Raw genomic sequence first — 18336 nt, 5'->3', positions numbered from 1 at the left:
GTTAGACCTCCCCTAGAGCATTGGGTTCAATTTTGGGCACCACAATTTAAGAAAGATGTAGACAAGCTGGAACGTGTCCAGAGGAGGGCAACAAACATGGTGAGGGGTCTGGAGACCAAGTCCTATGAGGAAAGGTTGAAGGAGCTGGATATGTTTAGCCTGAAGAAGAGAAGACTGAGAGGGGATAAGATAAACATCTTCAAGTACTTGAAGGGCTGTCATATAGAGGAGGGTGCCGAATTGTTTTCTGTTGCCCCAGAAGGTCAGACCAGAGCCAACGGGTTGAAATTAAATCAAAAGAGTTTCCGTCAAGACATTAGGAAGAATTTTCTAACAGTTAGAGCGGTTCCTCAGTGGAACAGGCTTCCTGGGGAGGTGGTAAGCTCTCCTTCCCTGGAGGTTTTTAAGAAGAGGCTAGATGGCCATCTTTCAGCAATGCTGATTCTATGACCTTAGGCTGTTCATGAGAGGGAAGGCATCTTGGCCATCTTCTGGGCATGGAGTAGGGGTCACTGGGGTGTGGGGAGGGGAAGGTAGTTGTGAAATTCCTGCATTGTGCAGGGGGTTGGACTAGATGGCCCTGGTGGTCCCTTCCAACTCTATGATTCTATGAATTATTTGGCAGATTCTTAAATACCCCAATCAATAGGGTTGCCAGGTCCTCTTTGCCACCAATGGGAAGTTTTTGGGGCAGAGCCTGAGGAGGGAGTGGAGGGACTTCAATGCCATAAAGTCCAATTGCCAAAGCGGCCATTTTTTCCAGGTGAACTGAGCTCTATCGGCTGGAGATCAGTTGTAATAGCAGATCTCCAGCTAGTAGCTGGAGGTTGGCAACCCTAGTTCAGAAGCCCCTGCAATTGTGATAAAATAGACAACTTGGCACTCGTATTATGCTTATGGTTGACCACAGTCAGGAGAAAAAATGTCCTGCTTGATCAGTTGTAATTCTGCGAAACCTCCAGGCCCAGCTCAAAAGTTGGAAACCCTATTTGATGAGGTCTGTATGGGACTTAAAAAAAAAAAGACTCAAGCTTTTTGAATAGGGGTCCTTAACTCTGAACTCCGCTGCTCACACACGGTCAGTGTCTCTAGTTCAAACGTGTTCCAAAAGTTGGTCCATAATTATTAACTCCCGAGTTTTCTCATCTGTGAAACAAGTCCAGAAGTCTGCTCACCTGAAAGCCGAGCTCGTGTGTTAGCCCTATATGAGCTCTGAAGAGCCAGTGTGGTGTAGTGGTTAAGAGCAGTGGTTTGGAGCGGTGGAGTCTGATCTGGAGAACCGGGTTTGATTCCCCCCTCCTCCACATGAGTGGCGGAGGCTAATCTGGTGAACTGGATTTGTTTCCCCACTCCTACACACGAAGCAAGCTGGGTGACCTTGGGCTAGTCACAGCTCTCTTAGAGCTCTCACAGCCCCACCTACTTCACAGGGTGTCTGTTGTGGGGAGGGGAAGAGGATTGTAAGCCGGTTTGATTCTCCCTTAAGTGGCAGAGAAAGTCGGCATATAAAAACCAACTCTTCTTCTTCTTCTGAAACATTCAGTCCTTCGTTTGGGTTCTTCTCAGTTGTTCCATAGCTGAGGTGAGCATCCAGAGTTCACGTATGATTCACTTCTTCCTATTTGTTTGTGAGCGTTAGCCAAGCCCCACTTGGGTTGGAATGAATACAGAAGTCTTTACTCATGGTAACAAATTGAAAACAGCAGAACTGGGTGGGTTGGGGGAGGAATGGTGACTGTCTCACTTCGGTGGAGCTGGGTCCAAATTGGCTGGTTGGAGATGGCTTCCCGTGTGGTTTTTTTTTTGTACACACTTGCCAGGGAAAAGCAGTGTACAAAATGGTCCTGCCATAGGGTTACCAACTTCCAGGTCCCCTCTATAATCTTCGGCATTTTCTCACGATGACATCGTTTCTAGAACGTCTGAAACAATCCTAAAGTCTGAAGGATACAAGAATTTCCCTTTGTGATATAGACTCATTCAGATACTGAATCTTTTGTCTGGTTTGTTCCAGCCAAGTTGTTGTAACATTGTATATAGTAGGATAGTTTGTTGTGATTGTTATATTTAGTATGTGGTTAGTTGTGACTCCATGTTATAAACTGTAGCAATGTATATAAATATTTGCACTGTGTAATACTTATTCGCTCCTGTGCTGATTTCCAAACCCTTATGGTACATGCACAGCGGTATCTTTGTTCTTTCTGTTCTTTCCAACCTCCAGGTAGTAGCTGGAGATCTCCCACTATTACAGCTGATCTCTAGCCGATTGAGATCAGTTCACCTGGAGAAAAGGGCCGCTTTAGCAATTGGACTCTATGGCACTGAAGTCCCTCCCTTCCCCAAACCCCACCCTCCTCAGTCTCTGCCCCAAAAATCTCCAGGTATTTCCCAACCTGGAGCTGGCAACCCTAACCTGCCATCTTTTAAGTGTCGAGCTTTCTGATGGTTGCCCATGTTCAGAAGCCCCTGCAATTGTGGTAAAATAGACACCTTGGCACTCGTATTGTGGTTATGGTTGACCACAGTCTGGAGAAAAAATGTCCTGTTTCCTTTATAGAGGCTTAAGGTATGGATAGGGTTGCCAGCCACCAAGTACTAGCTGGAGATCTCCCGCTATTACAACTGATCTCCAGCCAATAGAGATCAGTGCACCTGGAGAAAATGGCTGCTTTGGCAATTGGACTCTATAGCATTGAAGTCCCTCCCCTCCCCAAGCCCCGCCCTCCTCAGGCTCTACCCCAAAAACCTCCTGCTGGTTGCAAAGAGGGACCTGGCAACCCTAAGTATGGAAGTGGGCAGTTGAAGCTTGTTATGGCATGGAGATCAAGAACATCACCTAGTAAATGATATCCTGTTTATAAGGTTGCCAGCTCTGGGTTGGGAAATACCTGGAGATTTTTGGGGTGGAGCCTGAGGTGGGCGGGGTTTGGGGAGAGGAGGGACTTCAATGCCATAGAGTCAAATTGCCAAAGCAGCCATTTTCTCCAGGGGAAGTGATCTCTGGAGATCTATCGGCTGGAGATAAGATGTAATCCCAGGAGATCTCTAGCTACTACCTGGAGGTTGGCAACCCTAGTTGGGAAATACCTGGAGATTTTGAGGGTGGAGCCGGTGGAGGGGAGGGGCCTCTGCAGGAAATAATGCCATATAATCCATCCTCCAAAGCAGCCGTTTTCTCCAGGGGAACTGATCTCTGTCACCTGGAGATTAGTTGTAGTAGCGGGAGATCTCCAGGTGCCACCTGGGTTTGGCAACCCTACCTATTAAGCCTCTGTTACGGGGGCAGGATGCTTTTTTTCTTCCGGATGTCGACACCCGTAATTACGGTGCACCCATGTTTGTTTGTTTGTTTGTTTAAGAGTTGTAAGCCTAAAAGCATGAAGTGTGAGAGAGAAATCAAATACAAATATTTGCCGGAAGTGTATTGGAGGAAAAAATGTGCTTGCGTTTCTTTTTCAACAAGACATCCCTTGAAGCTCAGTCACATTCAGCCCCCGCCATAGTACATGAAGCGTGGCCTTGTCTTTCGTTGCAGCAGAAGCTCTCCAGTGGCCTTATTTGCAACAGGGTGCTTTTTATTCAGACTAGGATGCTTTTGCGTCTCTGATCTGGTTTGCACTTTATTCGTTGCATGTTTACCCTGCTGTTCAGCCCCTCCCTTCAGTTGGCTCCCAAAGAGGCTTGCATCAATTAAAAACTGATTCAAATATCAATTAAAATTATTGTTATTTTGCCAAAGGGTCTTCCACCTCTTTCTTGTGAGAGCCAGCGTGGTGTAGTGGTTGAGAGCGGTAATTTGGAGCGGTGGATTTTAATCTGGAGAACCAGGTTTGATTCCCCACTCCTCCACATGAGCAGCGGGTACTAATCTGGTGAACCGGGTTGGTTTCCCCACTCCTACACATGAAGCCAGCTGGGTGACCTTGGGCTAGTCACAGGTCTCTTAGAGCTCTCTCAGCCCCACCTACTTCACAGGGTATCTGTTGTGGAGAGAAAAGGGGAGGATGATTGTAAGGCAGTTGGATTCTCCCTTATGTGGTAGAGAAAGTTGGCATATAAAAAACCAACTCTTATCTTCTTCTTTTTGTTGTTTCATGGAATTTCAGGTTGCAGCTGTAGGGGAATCCCAAATATATATTCAGGAAGCAGAAAAATTAACTTCAAGCCTCAATGGGGAAATACGTCAGTCCATAAGTGAATGTCTAAGTTGGGGGCGGGGGTTAGAAAAGCAGGAGGAAGATGAGGGAGTGGGGTAGGGTCTAAAGGGGAAGAGGAATCCTTCTGTGAATTGGATTTACCATTGAAGCTGAAGAAGAGTTTGCCAGCTGTTTAGCTTGGAACGAAGGCTGCAAAGGGGAGACATGATAGAGGTCTATAAAATTATTTATGGTTTGGAGAGAGTGGACAGGGAGAAGCTTTTCTCCCTCTCTCATAATACTAGAATGCAGGGTCATCTGCTGAAGCTGGAGGGTGACAGATTCAAAACAGATAAAAGGAAGTATTTTTTCACACAACGCATAGTTAAATTGTGGAACTCCCTGCCCCAGGATGTGGTGATGGCTGCCAACTTGGATGGCTTTAAGAGGGGAGTGGACATGTTCATGGAGGAGAGGGGTATTCATGGCTACTAGTTAAAATGGATACTAGTCATGATGCATACCTGTTCTCTCCAGGATCAGAGGAGCATGCCTATTATATTAGGTGCTGTGGAACCCAGGCAGGAGGGTGCTGCTGCAGCCGTCTTGTTTGTGGGCTTCCTAGAGGCACCCGGTTGGCTGCTGTGTGAACAGACTGCTGGACTTGATGGGCCTCGGTCTGATCCAGCAGGGCTTTTCTTATGTTCAGCTGGGAGGATTGTCTCAGTTTATAAGGCTTTCTGAGCAGCTGAAGTTCATACTCCAAACTGCAGGAGAGCAAATTCCAGAAGCAGCTGCTCTGAGAATAAATGTAAATGTTGCTGATGATGAATACGACCTAAACAATTCAAGTCTGGGAAATGTGTGTGGCAACCAGTTCTGCTACCATTGGGCCATCTATTAAAATGTGTTGTGAACAAGCATAGCAATCCATTTGCTGCTTGTAGAAAATGCACTATGCTTAACAATGGGCTCGTAGGGGTGGGGTTTTTGCAGCTGATTTTATTATTTTTGTCTGAGCAAGATCCAAAGTGGCACTTCGAGAGAAACATTCCTCAGTCATCTCTCTGAGGAACTGGGGGGAAATGACTGTACGGAGCCTACTCCCTGTTGTTATGAACACTTGATAGATGTAAACGATCTCTCTTAACGGAAAGTATTTGGAGGGAGAAATGCAGTTGGAAAGAGCAAGGGAGGAGTTAACACATAGTTAAACTGTGGAACTCCCTGCCCCAGGATGTGGTGATGGCTTCCAACTTGGAAGGCTTTAAGAGGGGAGTGGACATGTTCATGGAAGATAGGTAGGGTTGCCAACCTCCAGGTACTGGCTGAAGATCTCCTGCTATTACAACGGATCTCCAGCTGATAGAGATCGCCTGGAGAAAATGGCCACTTTGGCAATTGGACTCTATGGCATTGAAGTCCCTCCCCTCCCCAAACCCTGCCCTCCTCAGGCTCTACCCCAAAAACCTCCCGCCGGTGGCGAAGAGAGACCTGGCAACCCTAAGGATAGGGCTAGCCATGGCTAGTAAAAATGAACAGTAATCATGATGCATACCTATTCTCTCCAGTATCCGATCATGCCTATTATCTTAGGTGCTGTGGAACACAGGCAGGATGCTGCTACTGCAGTCATCTTGTTTGTGAGCTTCCTAGAGGCACCTGGTTGGCCACTGTGTGAACAGACTGCTGGACTTGATGGGCCTTGGTCTGGTCCAGCAGGGCTTTTCTTATGTTTTTGCAGTTTGTTGTGGGGGGACATGAATGCAGAGGAGCTATTTCTTGATTTAAAAGGTGAGTGGGCTTTGTAAAACAAATACATATTTTTTGCCACTCCAATTGCTAGCCCGACCAGGTAACGCTGGCTGAGCTCACACCTCACACCCAACGATGGTTCAGGAAGCTTAACTGTGGTTTTACATGACATCTGGATTGACAAATCGTTGCCAGTTTGGGCTGACAATGGTTGCAGTGAATGACACTGTAGTAGGGTTGCCAGCTCCCTCTTGGCAACCGGGGAGAGGTTTTAGGGGCGGAGTATTAAATAAAGCATGACAGGTCTGATTCGGTATTCAAGCCTTTGGGGGCCAACGTATCAAAGAGGTGGATGAACGTTGTCTCCTTCTGCAATAGAATCTTTTGTGCATCGTTATGATACTACAGTTGGTCCTTGTATACCCATATGACAAAAAACCTTAGATCATTTTATGTATGTTTTTTGGCAACAAAATGGCTAACAAGGGGGGCTTCTGGGGTCCTAGCCCTAATGCGTGATCTATGCTCCCCAATCCTTAACTTTATAGGTCTCATAGTGCAGCCTATATATAAAAGAGAACAAGAACAGGTGATAACGTAAACTACCCTGGCAGTGGTACAGTTGGAAAAATGGGTGAGTTTGAACCTAAATCCAGATTGAGAACTAAACTCTTTGACAGGTAAACTCAAGGCGCAGACAGCACACGAACCACAGCGAAGATGTCCAACAGTGGTGGGACGTGTGTGTGTAGGGATCGTATCGGATCTAACTAACCGAGCTCTTAAAGAGGTATATCTGCAAAGACAAAAAATGGGAGGATTAGAACAGCCTGGTGTCCCAGCAAGAATGTGCCAGCGTTTTTGTTTGTTTGTTTGTTTTTTGATATTTTTTTGTACGGCAAACAAATGACGATTAAACAATAAGGAGCAGAAAATCCTATTGGACCTATCTGATGTTTTCTTATCAAAAAGTGCAGAGTGCGGGTAAGAATCAGCCCTCCATCGGGCGGACTGTAGGACCTGGTTAGGAAAACCTCTGTGTGCAAGTGAGTTTTGAAGCCTCATCAGCCTGCCTTTAGATTAATGACTAAAATGATGCTTTCTCTCCACCCCTGCTGTATAGGTGCAAGTTTTTCAGCCTGACGGAGACACCCGAGGACTACACAATCATTGTGGATGAAGAAGGCTTCCTGGGTGAGTTCTGGAAGATGCCAATGGTTCCTTAGATGGTTACTTTAATCAACATTTTCACAACCCATTGGGCCATATTCTACAATTCATACTCTTTCACTTGAAGAAGCTACAAAACACAGTTGACACCCACAAAGTCTATACCTGTGCTAAACAAACACTCTTATTTTATAACAAAAGCCAGGAGGCAGGGCCAGCCCAACTACTAGGTAGGGTGCTAGCTCCAGGTTGGGAAATATCTGGATATTTTGGGGGTGGCGCCTGAAGAGGGCAGGGTTTGGGGAAGGGAGGGGCTTCAATGAGGTGTAATGCCATAGTCCACCTTCCAAAGCGGCCATTTTCTCCAGGTGAACTGATCTCTGTCACCTGGAGATCAGTTGTAATAGCGAGAGCTCTTCACCCACCACCTGGGGGTTGGCAACCCTATTACTAGGCAAACCTAGAGGGGTGCAGAAAAGGCAAGAGTAGCCTTCTCTACTCACTTGAAGGAAAGCTTGGAGTCAACCTGCTTGGCTGTGAGACAAATAGGGTTGCCAGTTCAGGGCTTGGAAATACTTGGAGATTTTGGAGGCGAAAACGGGTTCAAGAAGGGAAGGGACCTCAGCAGGGTATAATGCAGGCCATCCTCCAAAGTATCCATTTTCTCCAGGGGAACAGACCTTGGTTGCCTGGAGATCAGCTGTAATAGCAGGAGATCTCCAGGTGCCACCTGGAGGTTGGCAACCCTATGAGCATATGATTCTCACTTATGGCTGACAAATGACACCAGAATGAAATACATAAAGAGAAGCAGCTCCCCCCCCCTCCAGAGTTGCATTCCAGCCTTCATGGAATATTTGGCTAGGAGCAAATCATGATTGTTTCTGTTTAAGATATTTATATCCTGCCTTATCTCCTTGACCTCAGCGCAGCTAACAGAACAACAAACAGTTGCGAGGATCTGCAAACAGCACAACACGCTGTCAACCGGATTTTAACAAACCAGACAGGTTGAAAATACAGTCAGATCTGTCAAAAGAGTTAGCCTGCTCCCAAATGCCCTCTGCAATAAAAGTGTCTCGCACGCCTTCTGAAAGGCAGCAACCCTTCCTTCCACAATGAGTATTTATTATTATTCCAGCTAAAAATCGGTGATGATGAGGATGCTTGTTACCCTCTGTAAGGTAAGGTAAAACGTGCCATCAAGGCACAGCCAGTTCATGGCAACCCCATGCAGTCCAACCTCATGGGTTTTCAAGGCAAGAAATGAACAGAAGTGGTTTGCCATTTCCTTCCTTTGCAGCCTCAGTCTTCCTTGGTGGTCTCCCATCCAAGTGTTGACCTTGGTCAACCCTCTTAACAGCCAAGGTCTGACTAGATCAGTCGAGTCTGGGCGCTCTGCTGACTTTTGATAGGTCGAAAAAAAATAAAAATATGGTCTCTTGTCACCATTTATTTTACTACATTTTTGGCAAGCCGCTCTTCCTAGGAGTTCACGACAGCCACTCATGGCTAAGGGCATCTGCCTGACCACTAGCTGAGCTGGGCTACAAGAACCTGTGGTCTAATCCATCAGGGCTGTCCCTGCGTTTGTACGAAATCAGAAGGGGAGAGTGTCAATCATGTCTTACCCGCTTCAAGAAGTAGGGTTGCCAGGTCCCTCTTCGCCACCGGTGGGAGGTTTTGGGGCGCAGCCTGGGGAGGAAGGGGTTTGGGGAGGGGAGGGACTTCAGTGCCATAGAGTCCAATTGCCAAAGCGGCCATTTTCTCAAGGGGAACTGATCTTTGTCTGCTGGAGATCAGTTGTAATAGGAGATCTTCTGCTATGACTTGGAGGTTAGAAAAAACTGCAGTGGAGTCTTCCAATACAAAAGTAGCAAAAAATCTTATTAGTGCTTACACACAAATGACAATACCAGAACAGAGTGACAAACATTAGAAGATATATACAATATGTACAGTATAAATTTTAGTGCAGTCTCTATGCAATACAATGATATGTTCTTTTAGGTATATATTTCTATTTTCTTCATTGAGTCCTGTAATAGGTACAATAATCCCAAAAGAGTTGCTTTTTGGGAAACGATGGGGGATGGCCGTTTCAAGTCTTTTCTTCAGCCCCAGTTCATGGTTCCTCGAAGGATACTTCGAGGAACTCGGCTGCAGGACTCGGCTGCACTTTGGAGTATCCTTCGAGGAACAATGAACTGAGTGAAAGATTTGATAATTGAGTTTACCTTTGGAAACATAGTTCTGATTGGGGCTGAAGAAAAGACTTGAAACGGCCGTCCCCCATCATTTCCCAAAAAGTGACTCTTTTGGGATTATTGTACCTATTACAGGACTCAATGAAGAAAATAGAAATATATACCTAGAAGAACATATCATTGTATTGCTTAGAGACTGCACTAAAATTTATACTGTACATATTGTATATATCTTCTAATGTTTGTCACTCTGTTCTGGTATTGTCATTTGTGTGTAAGCACTAATAAGATTTTTGGCTACTTTTGTATTGGAAGACTCCGCTGCAGTTTTTTCTAACCATTTGGTATTAGCACGGAGGTGCCTTGTCATTTCGGATTATGATTTGGAGGTTGGCAACCCTATCAAGAGGTCTGTACCAATGAGGGTTAGGAACTTGAAATTCTGCATGTCCGTAATCACAGAGGCCAAATCGCTCTGGTAAAAAGGTGGTTTTGATCTTCTTGGGCATGATCAGGTGGTTTTGATCTTCTTGGACATGATCAGGTGTTAGAATAGAAGCAGGGAACGTATCAAGCAACCTCTCTCTCTCCCCCCCAAGTTCTGGTCTTCAAATGCACTGCTCTTAGCCAAGCCGAGAATGGTGTGTTTTGACTTTCTTTCCCCCCCCCCCATTTATTTAAAGCCTTGGCACTTTAAAATGTCAAGGATAAATTGTGTGGAAAATTCTTTAAACTAATGGCCTGCGAAATATTCTACAAAAGCTATTTTCTGCCCTCGATTCTAATTGCATCTTAAACTTTAATAGCCTCGGAATCGCACGGCACGCTAATGTCACAGTCCACTTGGCGCAATTTGTTTTATAAGATAATGAACTGTATCAGCAGACGTTTGAGGAGAAGACGATGGCAATCGACTGGCTGTCTTGTTTGGAAGGAGGCGGCCGGGCTTTCGAGGAGGCCAAGGGCCTCTTGGGATTAAAGGATGCTAAAGGGGCTGCCGCGCGGCTTCTGTTTTTGAGCGATCCTCCATCACGGTCCTCCGACAGAGCCGTCTGCTGTCTCTGACGTATGATGTCATCCACAGTTCTCATGAAACACCAACTACCTCTTCCTGGCCCATCTAATCCAGCATAATGTTTCCCACAGAGGGCAATCGCTTGCCCTGCAGGGTTAGCTGACAGGGCATAGAGGCTTTTCCCAAATGTTGCCTCCTAGTCACTGGTATTCAGGGATATACTGCTTCTGGATATGGAGGTTCCCTTTAGCCGTCATGGCTAATAGCCATTGATGGACCTCTCCTCCATGAATCTGCACACTCGCCTTTGGAAGCCGTCCATGCTCGGGGCCACCGTTAGGTCCACTGGCCGAAAACTTCCCAATTTAATTATTCGTTAAGTAAAGAAGTGTTTCCCTTTGTTCATCCTGTCTTGCTTTGTTAATGGAAGAATAGTGGTTTTTGTCATGTCACCAGTAGAGAGCCGTAAACAAGAAATACTCTTGCTGTCTCTTTAATGATGCCATTTTCCAAGTCAGGTTTGTGTCTGCTTATTCCCGAGTACGCCTGCTTCCAACAGGAAGAATCATAGAGTTGGAAGGGACCACCAGGGTCACCTAGTCCAACCCCCTGCACAATGCAGGAAATTTACAACTACCACCCCCACACACACAGAGAGAGACCCCCCCCACATCCCCAGAAGATGACCAAGATGCGTTCCCTCTCATCATCTGCTTAAGGTTATAGAATCAGCATTGCTGACAGATGGCCATCTAACCTCTTCTTAAAAACCTCAAGGGAAGGAGAGCTTACCACCTCCCGAGGAAGCCTGTTCCACTGAGATTCTTCCTGACAAAGAGCTTTGTGTAACTGAAAAGCTTGCGCACCTTTTCCCCTGGGAGGAGCTGGCCTGCCAGTCATAAACTGGAGGGTGAGAGATTCAAAACAGATAAAAGGGAGTATTTTTTCACACAACACATAGTTAAATTGTGGAACTCCCTGCCCCAGGATGTGGTGATGGCTGCCAGCTTGGAGGGCTTTAAGAGGGGAGAGGACATGTTCATGGAGGAAAGGGGTATTCATAGCTATTAGTTGGAATGGATACTAATCATGCTGCATACCTGTTCTCTCTAGTATCAGAGGAGCATGCCTATTATTTTGGGTTCGGTGGAACATGGGCAGGACAATGCTGCTGCAGTCATCTTGTTTGTGGGCTTCCTAGAGGCCCCTGGTTGGCCACTGTGTGAACAGACTGCTGGACTTGATGGGCCTTGGTCTGATCCAGCAGGGCCTTTCTTATGTTCTTATGTTCTTATCTCTCAACGCAGTGGCAGGACAAGGCGCTCAGCATGGGGCTCCGTGTGCACACACGGAAGGCCCAGTTTATTGCTAGCTAAAAAGAGAGAGGAGAGTATCTGCTGCTCATCATCCGACTCCTTCTTTCCCCCCCCACCACCACCCCTTTTCTGATTTTTCTTGGAAGCAGCACCTTTTGTCAGAAATAGAACTGACCCTCCAAAAATATATATGTATCAAGCACACTTAGTCACGTTGCTGCAATTGGCAGTGATGTTCTGGGAGCTTGGTGTAACGAAACCGTAATTAGCAGAAACTGTGGTGTGAGGTGGGTTGCATCAACATGGTAACTTGGCAAGTCTTTAAAGAAGAAAGAAAAGGGGCGGAACCCTTCAAAGCTTTATCTATGACCTCGGCTCCATCCTGCCCATCTTCCTTGGACAAGGAACCACAAGATGTCCCTTGTGTGCTGCTGTTTGCACATCTGCAGAGTTCGTGAACTGGATTTGTTTCCCCACTCCCAAAGGAGAGCCAGCGTGGTGTAGTGGTTAAGAGCTGTGGTTTGGAGTGGTGGAGTCTGATCTGGAGAACCGGGTTCGATTCCCCACTCCTCCGCATGAGTGGCGGAGGCTAATCTGGTGAACCGGGTTGGTTTCCCCACTCCTACGTATGAAGCCTGCTGGGTGACCTTGAGCTACTCACAATTCTCTGAACTCTCTCAGCCCCACCTACCTCACAAGGTGTCTGTTGTGGGGAGGGGCAGGGAAGGTGATTGTAAGCCGGTTTGAGTCTCCCTTAAGTGGTAGAGAAAGTCGTAGAGAAGGTTGGAAAGGGGCTGTGGCTCAGTGGAAGAACCTCTGCTTTGCATGCTAAAGGTCCCAGGTTCAATCCCTGGTATCTCCAGTTAAAAGGACCAGGCAGTAGGTAATCAATGAATGAATGAATGAATTATTATGGTCAAAGACCAGTAAAAGAATAAATACATAGTCAGCGAAGTTACATTAAAAAAACTGTTACATATATTAAAACAAGCAAATATAATCCATTAAATTAATATAGAACTATGACAGAATCTAGCACCTGCAAAGTAGGTGATGTGAAAGACCTTTGCCTGAGACCCTGGAGAACCTCTGACAGTCTGAGCAGACAATTCTGACCTTGATGGACCAAGGGTCTGATTGATGTGTGCTGGACTGCTTACTAGTGAATACGAGGACCTCTGAGCTTGTGCCTAGTGTCTTTTCTCAAAACATTGCCAACAGCATGGTCAGTTGGTTTCTGCAAGCCAATTCAGTTATACGCTATCCCATGAACATATGACTGTACTTAGACCATGGGTCCATGTAGATGTCTCGTTACCAGCTCTCTCGAGCAAAGAACATTCAAATTGTGAGTCACGACTCTCTTTGCCAGGCGGGTGGAGGAGGAAGAGGATTAGTTGGGGACAAATGCTCTAGCAGGCAGGCTGGGAAATTTTGGTTTGCCACTGTGGAATGTGCAAAGTGGGCATGAAATAACAGCCCATTGTTCCCACTGTCTGTTTTGCTGAAGTGAAAATTTAAACCTGGGTATCCACCGGTCCTAAGCCATTTATGCTTGGTTACTTAGCCTCGCGATCCCCATGGGACTGCTTCGGGGTTTCCTTTGGATTATTCGTGATTTTTTTCCAACCTTCAGAAGTCATTCCGCAGAAGCTGCGCACTTGTCCCGCGTTTTCCGGAACCTGTTTTATTACAATTTTAAATTTTGGCTGGATCCCAAAGTGAAGCTAATCAAGGTAATTTCTGTGGATAGTCTTAACTTCGGGTTTCTCTTCCCCCGCCCATTCACCCTTCTCCCTCCCTCATCCAACCCCTCCCAGAGAAGGTATTTTGGTAAGTTTCAGCAATGAGTGGAAAGATCTCTGGACAGAGCCGGCTGTTCTCCCCTGCCTCTTAGGCATCCTCTCTAATCTCTCTGGTCAGTTTCGGCAGCGAGTGTAAGGATTAATTTCTGTTAACCATTTTAGCGTTTGTTTCGCTAAAATAACACTTTAAAACAAAACAAAAAATCAGGGCAAAAAGCCCCTGTGCATACAGTTTTGAGAATTCAGATCAGAAATTTTCCCTGCATAAATGGCCCTAGTTAGGGTTGCCAGGTCCCTCTTTGCAACCAGCAAGAGGTTTTTGGGGCAGAGCCTGAGGAGGGCAGGGGATGGGGAGGAGATGGACTTCAATGCCATAGAGTTCAATTGCCCAAGCAGCCATTTTCTCCAGGTGAACTGATCTCTATCAGCTGGAGATCAGTTGTAATAGCAGGAGATCTCCAGCTAGTACCTGGAGGTTGGCAACCCTTCTGATAGTCTGGCTTTCCAAACTGAAGCGCACCTGCTGCGTCCTCTTTTTCTACTGCTTCCTTCCCTCGGGCGCTGATATGAGTAGTGGGTGGTTGATCTCTTTGTCTCATTCTGGCCAAATCCTCCCTTCCATGGGTGTCAGCAAATTCCTCGTCCCTCTTGAGCACATGCTTGAGGGACAGGATGCTGGCGACGTGTGAGGTCAAACCAGCCCCCAAGTACAGTCCGACTTGTTTAGCAGGTCTCCCTGTTTCTATAATTAGCCCTGTGAGAGACCAACACGGTTTCCTGGTTTCCCTTGAATCAAGAATGTGTTTACATCCAAACTGGAGCCCTGTCGCTGGATGCGAGCCAAGTGCAAAATTCTTTTCGAGCCCAGATGCACTTAACGCTTTGAAGTCCTTCTAATCTGATAAGGTGCCCGGGGGAATTATATGGGTAAACAATGCCCTTGAGATAGAGCATGGAGCAGGGCTGGCTCTTCCTCGAGGGAGGGAGAAAGCTGTGAGCTTTTGCATCGTTCCTGGTGCCAGAGGTGCTTAATCTCGGCTGCTGTCATTATTAGGGTTGGCCACCTCCAGGCGGCGGCTGGAGATCTCCTGCTAGTACAACTGAACTCCAGCCGATAGAAATCAGTTCCCCTGGAGAAAATGGACTCTTTGCCAATTGGCCTCTATGGCATTGAAGTCCCTCCTGTCTCCAAACCCCGCCCTCCTCAGACTCCACTCCCAAAATCTCCAGGTATTTCCCAAACCGGAGCTGGCAACCCTAGTCATTATAGGGTTGCCAACTATGGGTTGAGGAAATTCCTGGAGATTTTGGAGTGCATCCTGAGGAGGGCAGGGTTTGGAGACGGGAGGGACCTCAGTGGGGTATAATGGCATAGGTTCCACCCTCCCAAGCAGCCATTTTCTCGAGGTAACTGATCTCTGATCTCGTGAGGGTCCTTATACCTCTTAGTTTGAGTGGTAAAGGGCCGCTAAGAGTTTGAGTGATATAAGGCCCCTCGCGAGGCGGCACTTCTGGTTGTAAACCAGAAGTGACGTGCGCGCGGTGCGTACGCGCACGTGCATGTTTGCCCGCCAACCCTCAGGTGGTTGGCGGGAAGAGGGGTGAATTGCCGGGGGTTTGCCCGCCACCACCAGGCACCTGGCAACCCTATCTGTAGGCTGGAGATCGGGTGTTGTTCCGGGAGGACTCCAGTACCCACCTGGAGATTGGCAACCATAGAGAAAATGGGAAGCTGTCCACGGATCAGAGGTTTCCAAGCTGTTGTGGGGCCTTGTTGGAAAAGAACTGAGCAAATGGTGGTCAGGGGAGCTGCGTGGAGGGATGACACTCCTAGGGTTACCAGGTCACTCTTTGCATCTGGCGGGAGGTTTTGGGGGCGGAGGCTGAGGAGGGCGGGGTTTGGGGAGGGACTCCAATGCCGTAGAGTCCAATTGCCAAAGGGGCCATTTTCTCCAGGGGAACTGATCTCTATTGGCTGGAGATCAGTTGCAATAGCAGGAGATCTCCAGCTAGTACCTGGAGGTTGGCAACCCTATGTTATAAAGCGAAGCCTACAGCAAAACTTCCCAAGTCTTAGCAGAAAATAATGTGTCTTGATTCACCCTGAGATATTTTGTTGGGAAGTCCTGATGCAGGCAGCAAACCCTCTGAAATTTCAGGTCTAACCCTGACTCCCAGCAGTTCCGCATTCGAGGCATCTGGTGACATGCGAATCGGTGTGAAGGACTTCGATTTACACATCTGCAAAGGGAAGGGGGGAAGAGGGAGAGAGACTCTCTTTCTGGAAGGAGAAGGATTGTCAATTTATGCTTCGCTGCATTGGAAGTTATCCTGGAGTATATTTTTAGTTGCTTTTTTCTCTTACGTAACCCCCCATTATGTAACAACAAACCCTCCAGTTGGGGGTCATTTTGTGTGGTTTGCTTCAAGCACAGCAGCCTGGTGTCCAAACAGAATAACCCTCTAAGGACAAGCTTGAAGGGTGGGGGGGTTTCTAATTATCTCCTATGGGGCACATTTGATCAAGAATCGCAGGGCATCCAACAAAGTGGTCAAATCCTCGCCAGCCGGCCAAAAATATTCTTTTTTTAAAAAAAATGCATTACTTTCCTTTGCCCCTCCTTCCTGTTAGCCTAGAAAAAGAATTAACCCAGCTCAAAATAGAAATCCCAGCCGGGCTTATGCGGTAGTGTTTAAAGAAATCAGCTAAGAGGGTTTCCCTCCCTTTTTTTTTGTGATACAAAATCTACAAAAGGAGTTCTCTCCACTTTCTGCAATCGGTACCTGTGACATACCTGTATAAGTGTGAATTCTTTAATGCTAGAAAAGTTGTTGGTTTATAGTAGGGTTGCCTGGTCCCTCTTCGCCACCAGCGGGAGGTTTTTGGGGCAGAGCCTGAGGAGGGCGGGGTTTGGGGAGGGGAGGGACTTCAGTGCCATAGAGTCCAATGGCCAAAGCGGCCATTTTCTCCAGGGGAACTGATCTCTGTCGGCTGGAGGTCAGTTGTAATAGCAGGAGATCTCCAGCTAGTACCTGGAGGTTGGCAACCATACCTGTGAGGTAGGTGAGGCTGAGGAAGTGAGCCACTGCCCAGTGGTCACTCATCAGCTCCATGGCCAAGTGGGGATTTGAACCTGGATCTGTTCTGTCCTAATCGTACATTGTAACCCCACCACACTGGCTTTCTGTTGGGTTTCCATTTTGGATCTGGCCCTTGTCTCCCGATCCTGTCCAACCTAGCTTTTCTGCCCATTAGCAGATCATACCAATTCTGTTTAAAGTCCTTGGAAGAGAAAAGGGGTGTGTGTGGATTTCCCTCCTTGGCTATATTTATAATGTTTTCAAAGGGGCAGCTTTCTACTTGGGGAAATCCTGGGCTTGTACTAATGAGCAGACAACCAACTGCTTTCCAGATGTTGACTCCTGGAGCCATTCATTAGGTTGCGGAGCGGCAAGAGTTACAGCAGAATGTTGATTTGAGTTTCAGCATCTGCTCCTGTTTTTCCTGCCTCTAAGGTGAAGGGAAGGGCAAAGACACACACACACCACACACACACACACACACACACACACACCTTCGCTGGTGTTTCAAGTCACAGATTGTGTCTGACTACCGTTTTTACTACAATATCCTGACCTGGCTAGGCCAGGCTAGACTGCTCTTGCAAGATCTTGGAAGCTAAGTAGGGCCAGCCCTGATTAGTAAGAACAAAGCATAAGAACATAAGAAAAGCCCTGCTGGATCAGACCCATCAAGTCCAGCAGTCTGTTCACACAGTGGCCGAACACACAGTGCCGCTAGGAAGCCCACAAACATGACAACTGCAGCAGCGTTATCCCGCCTGTGCTCCACAGCACCTAATATAATAGGCATGATCCTCGGATACTGGAGAGAATAGGTATGCATCACGACTAGTATCCATTTTAACTAGTAGCCATGGATGGCCCTATCCTCCATGAACATGTCCACACCCTTCTTAAAGCCTTAAGAACATAAGAACAGCCCTGCTGGGTCAGACCAAGGCCCATCAAGTCCAGCAGTCTGTTCACACAGTGGCCAACCAGGTGCCTCTAGGAAGCCCCCAAACAAGACGGCTGCAGCAGCACCATCCTGCCTGGGTTCCACAGCACCTAATATAATAGGCATGCTCCTCTGATAGTAGAGAGAATAGGTATGCATCATGACTAATATTCAAGATCTCAACCCTTGCATAACCATAGAAGGGTTAGCATTCAATCTAGCAAGAAAACAAAGCTCTTAAGAACCGAATATCTGAATATCAGTGCTGGGAGGTGTCTATGCCCTGTTTGTTGGCCCTCCAGGACAACTGGTTGACCACTGTGTGGAACAAGATGCTGAACCAGGGTTGTCGTCGTGAGAGGAAAGTGGAGGAGAGGAGAATGATGGAAGAAGAAGAAGAGTTGGTTTTTATATGCTAACTTTCTCTGCCACTTAAGGCAGAATCAAACCGGCTTACAATCACCTTCCCTTCCCCTCCCCACAACAGACACCCTGTGAGGTAGGTGAGGCTGAGAGAGAGTGACTTGCCCAAGATCGGAGTGGGGAATCAAACCCGGTTCTCCAGATCAGACTCCACCGCTCCAAACCACCATTCTTAACCACGACACCACGCTGGCCACTGAGGGCTCCCAGTGGGGAGAAAGGCTGGGTATAAATGAAGCAAATAAACATTTAAAAATCCATTCCTTCCTACATTCATACTTGCGTCACTCTTCTTAGACCTCAGGCCAGGGTTGCCAGCCATACACCCAGGGGTTACACATTTCACTTCAAGGGAAAGGTACTGTAATCTTGAGATCCTTCTTATTGCTGCTGTTTAGGGTTAGAGTTGACATTTGTATGCCCAGAGATCCCACCTTGCCCTTGAAGAGGAAATTCAGAGGCGTGTCCGGAGGTGCCTTTGGCCT

The 18336-nt window shown here is 47.1% G+C and overlaps 1 protein-coding gene across 2 annotated transcripts in view; it reads left to right on the top strand.

The window, feature by feature from the left end:
• Nucleotides 1-18336, top strand: part of CASTOR2 (cytosolic arginine sensor for mTORC1 subunit 2) — a 126432-nt gene that overhangs the window by 90136 nt on the left and 17960 nt on the right. For both annotated transcript variants that reach the window (XM_056865587.1, XM_056865588.1), the window contains one exon: nucleotides 7018-7088. In XM_056865587.1, coding sequence (XP_056721565.1) covers nucleotides 7018-7088 — 71 coding nt within the window. The remainder of the gene's footprint in view (nucleotides 1-7017; nucleotides 7089-18336) is intronic.

Source organism: Euleptes europaea, chromosome 19 (genome assembly GCF_029931775.1).
Source record: "Euleptes europaea isolate rEulEur1 chromosome 19, rEulEur1.hap1, whole genome shotgun sequence".
Classification (NCBI taxonomy): Eukaryota; Metazoa; Chordata; class Lepidosauria; order Squamata; family Sphaerodactylidae; genus Euleptes; species Euleptes europaea.
Note: the sequence above shows the minus strand (reverse complement) of the source record. Positions and strands in the feature narration are given on the sequence as shown.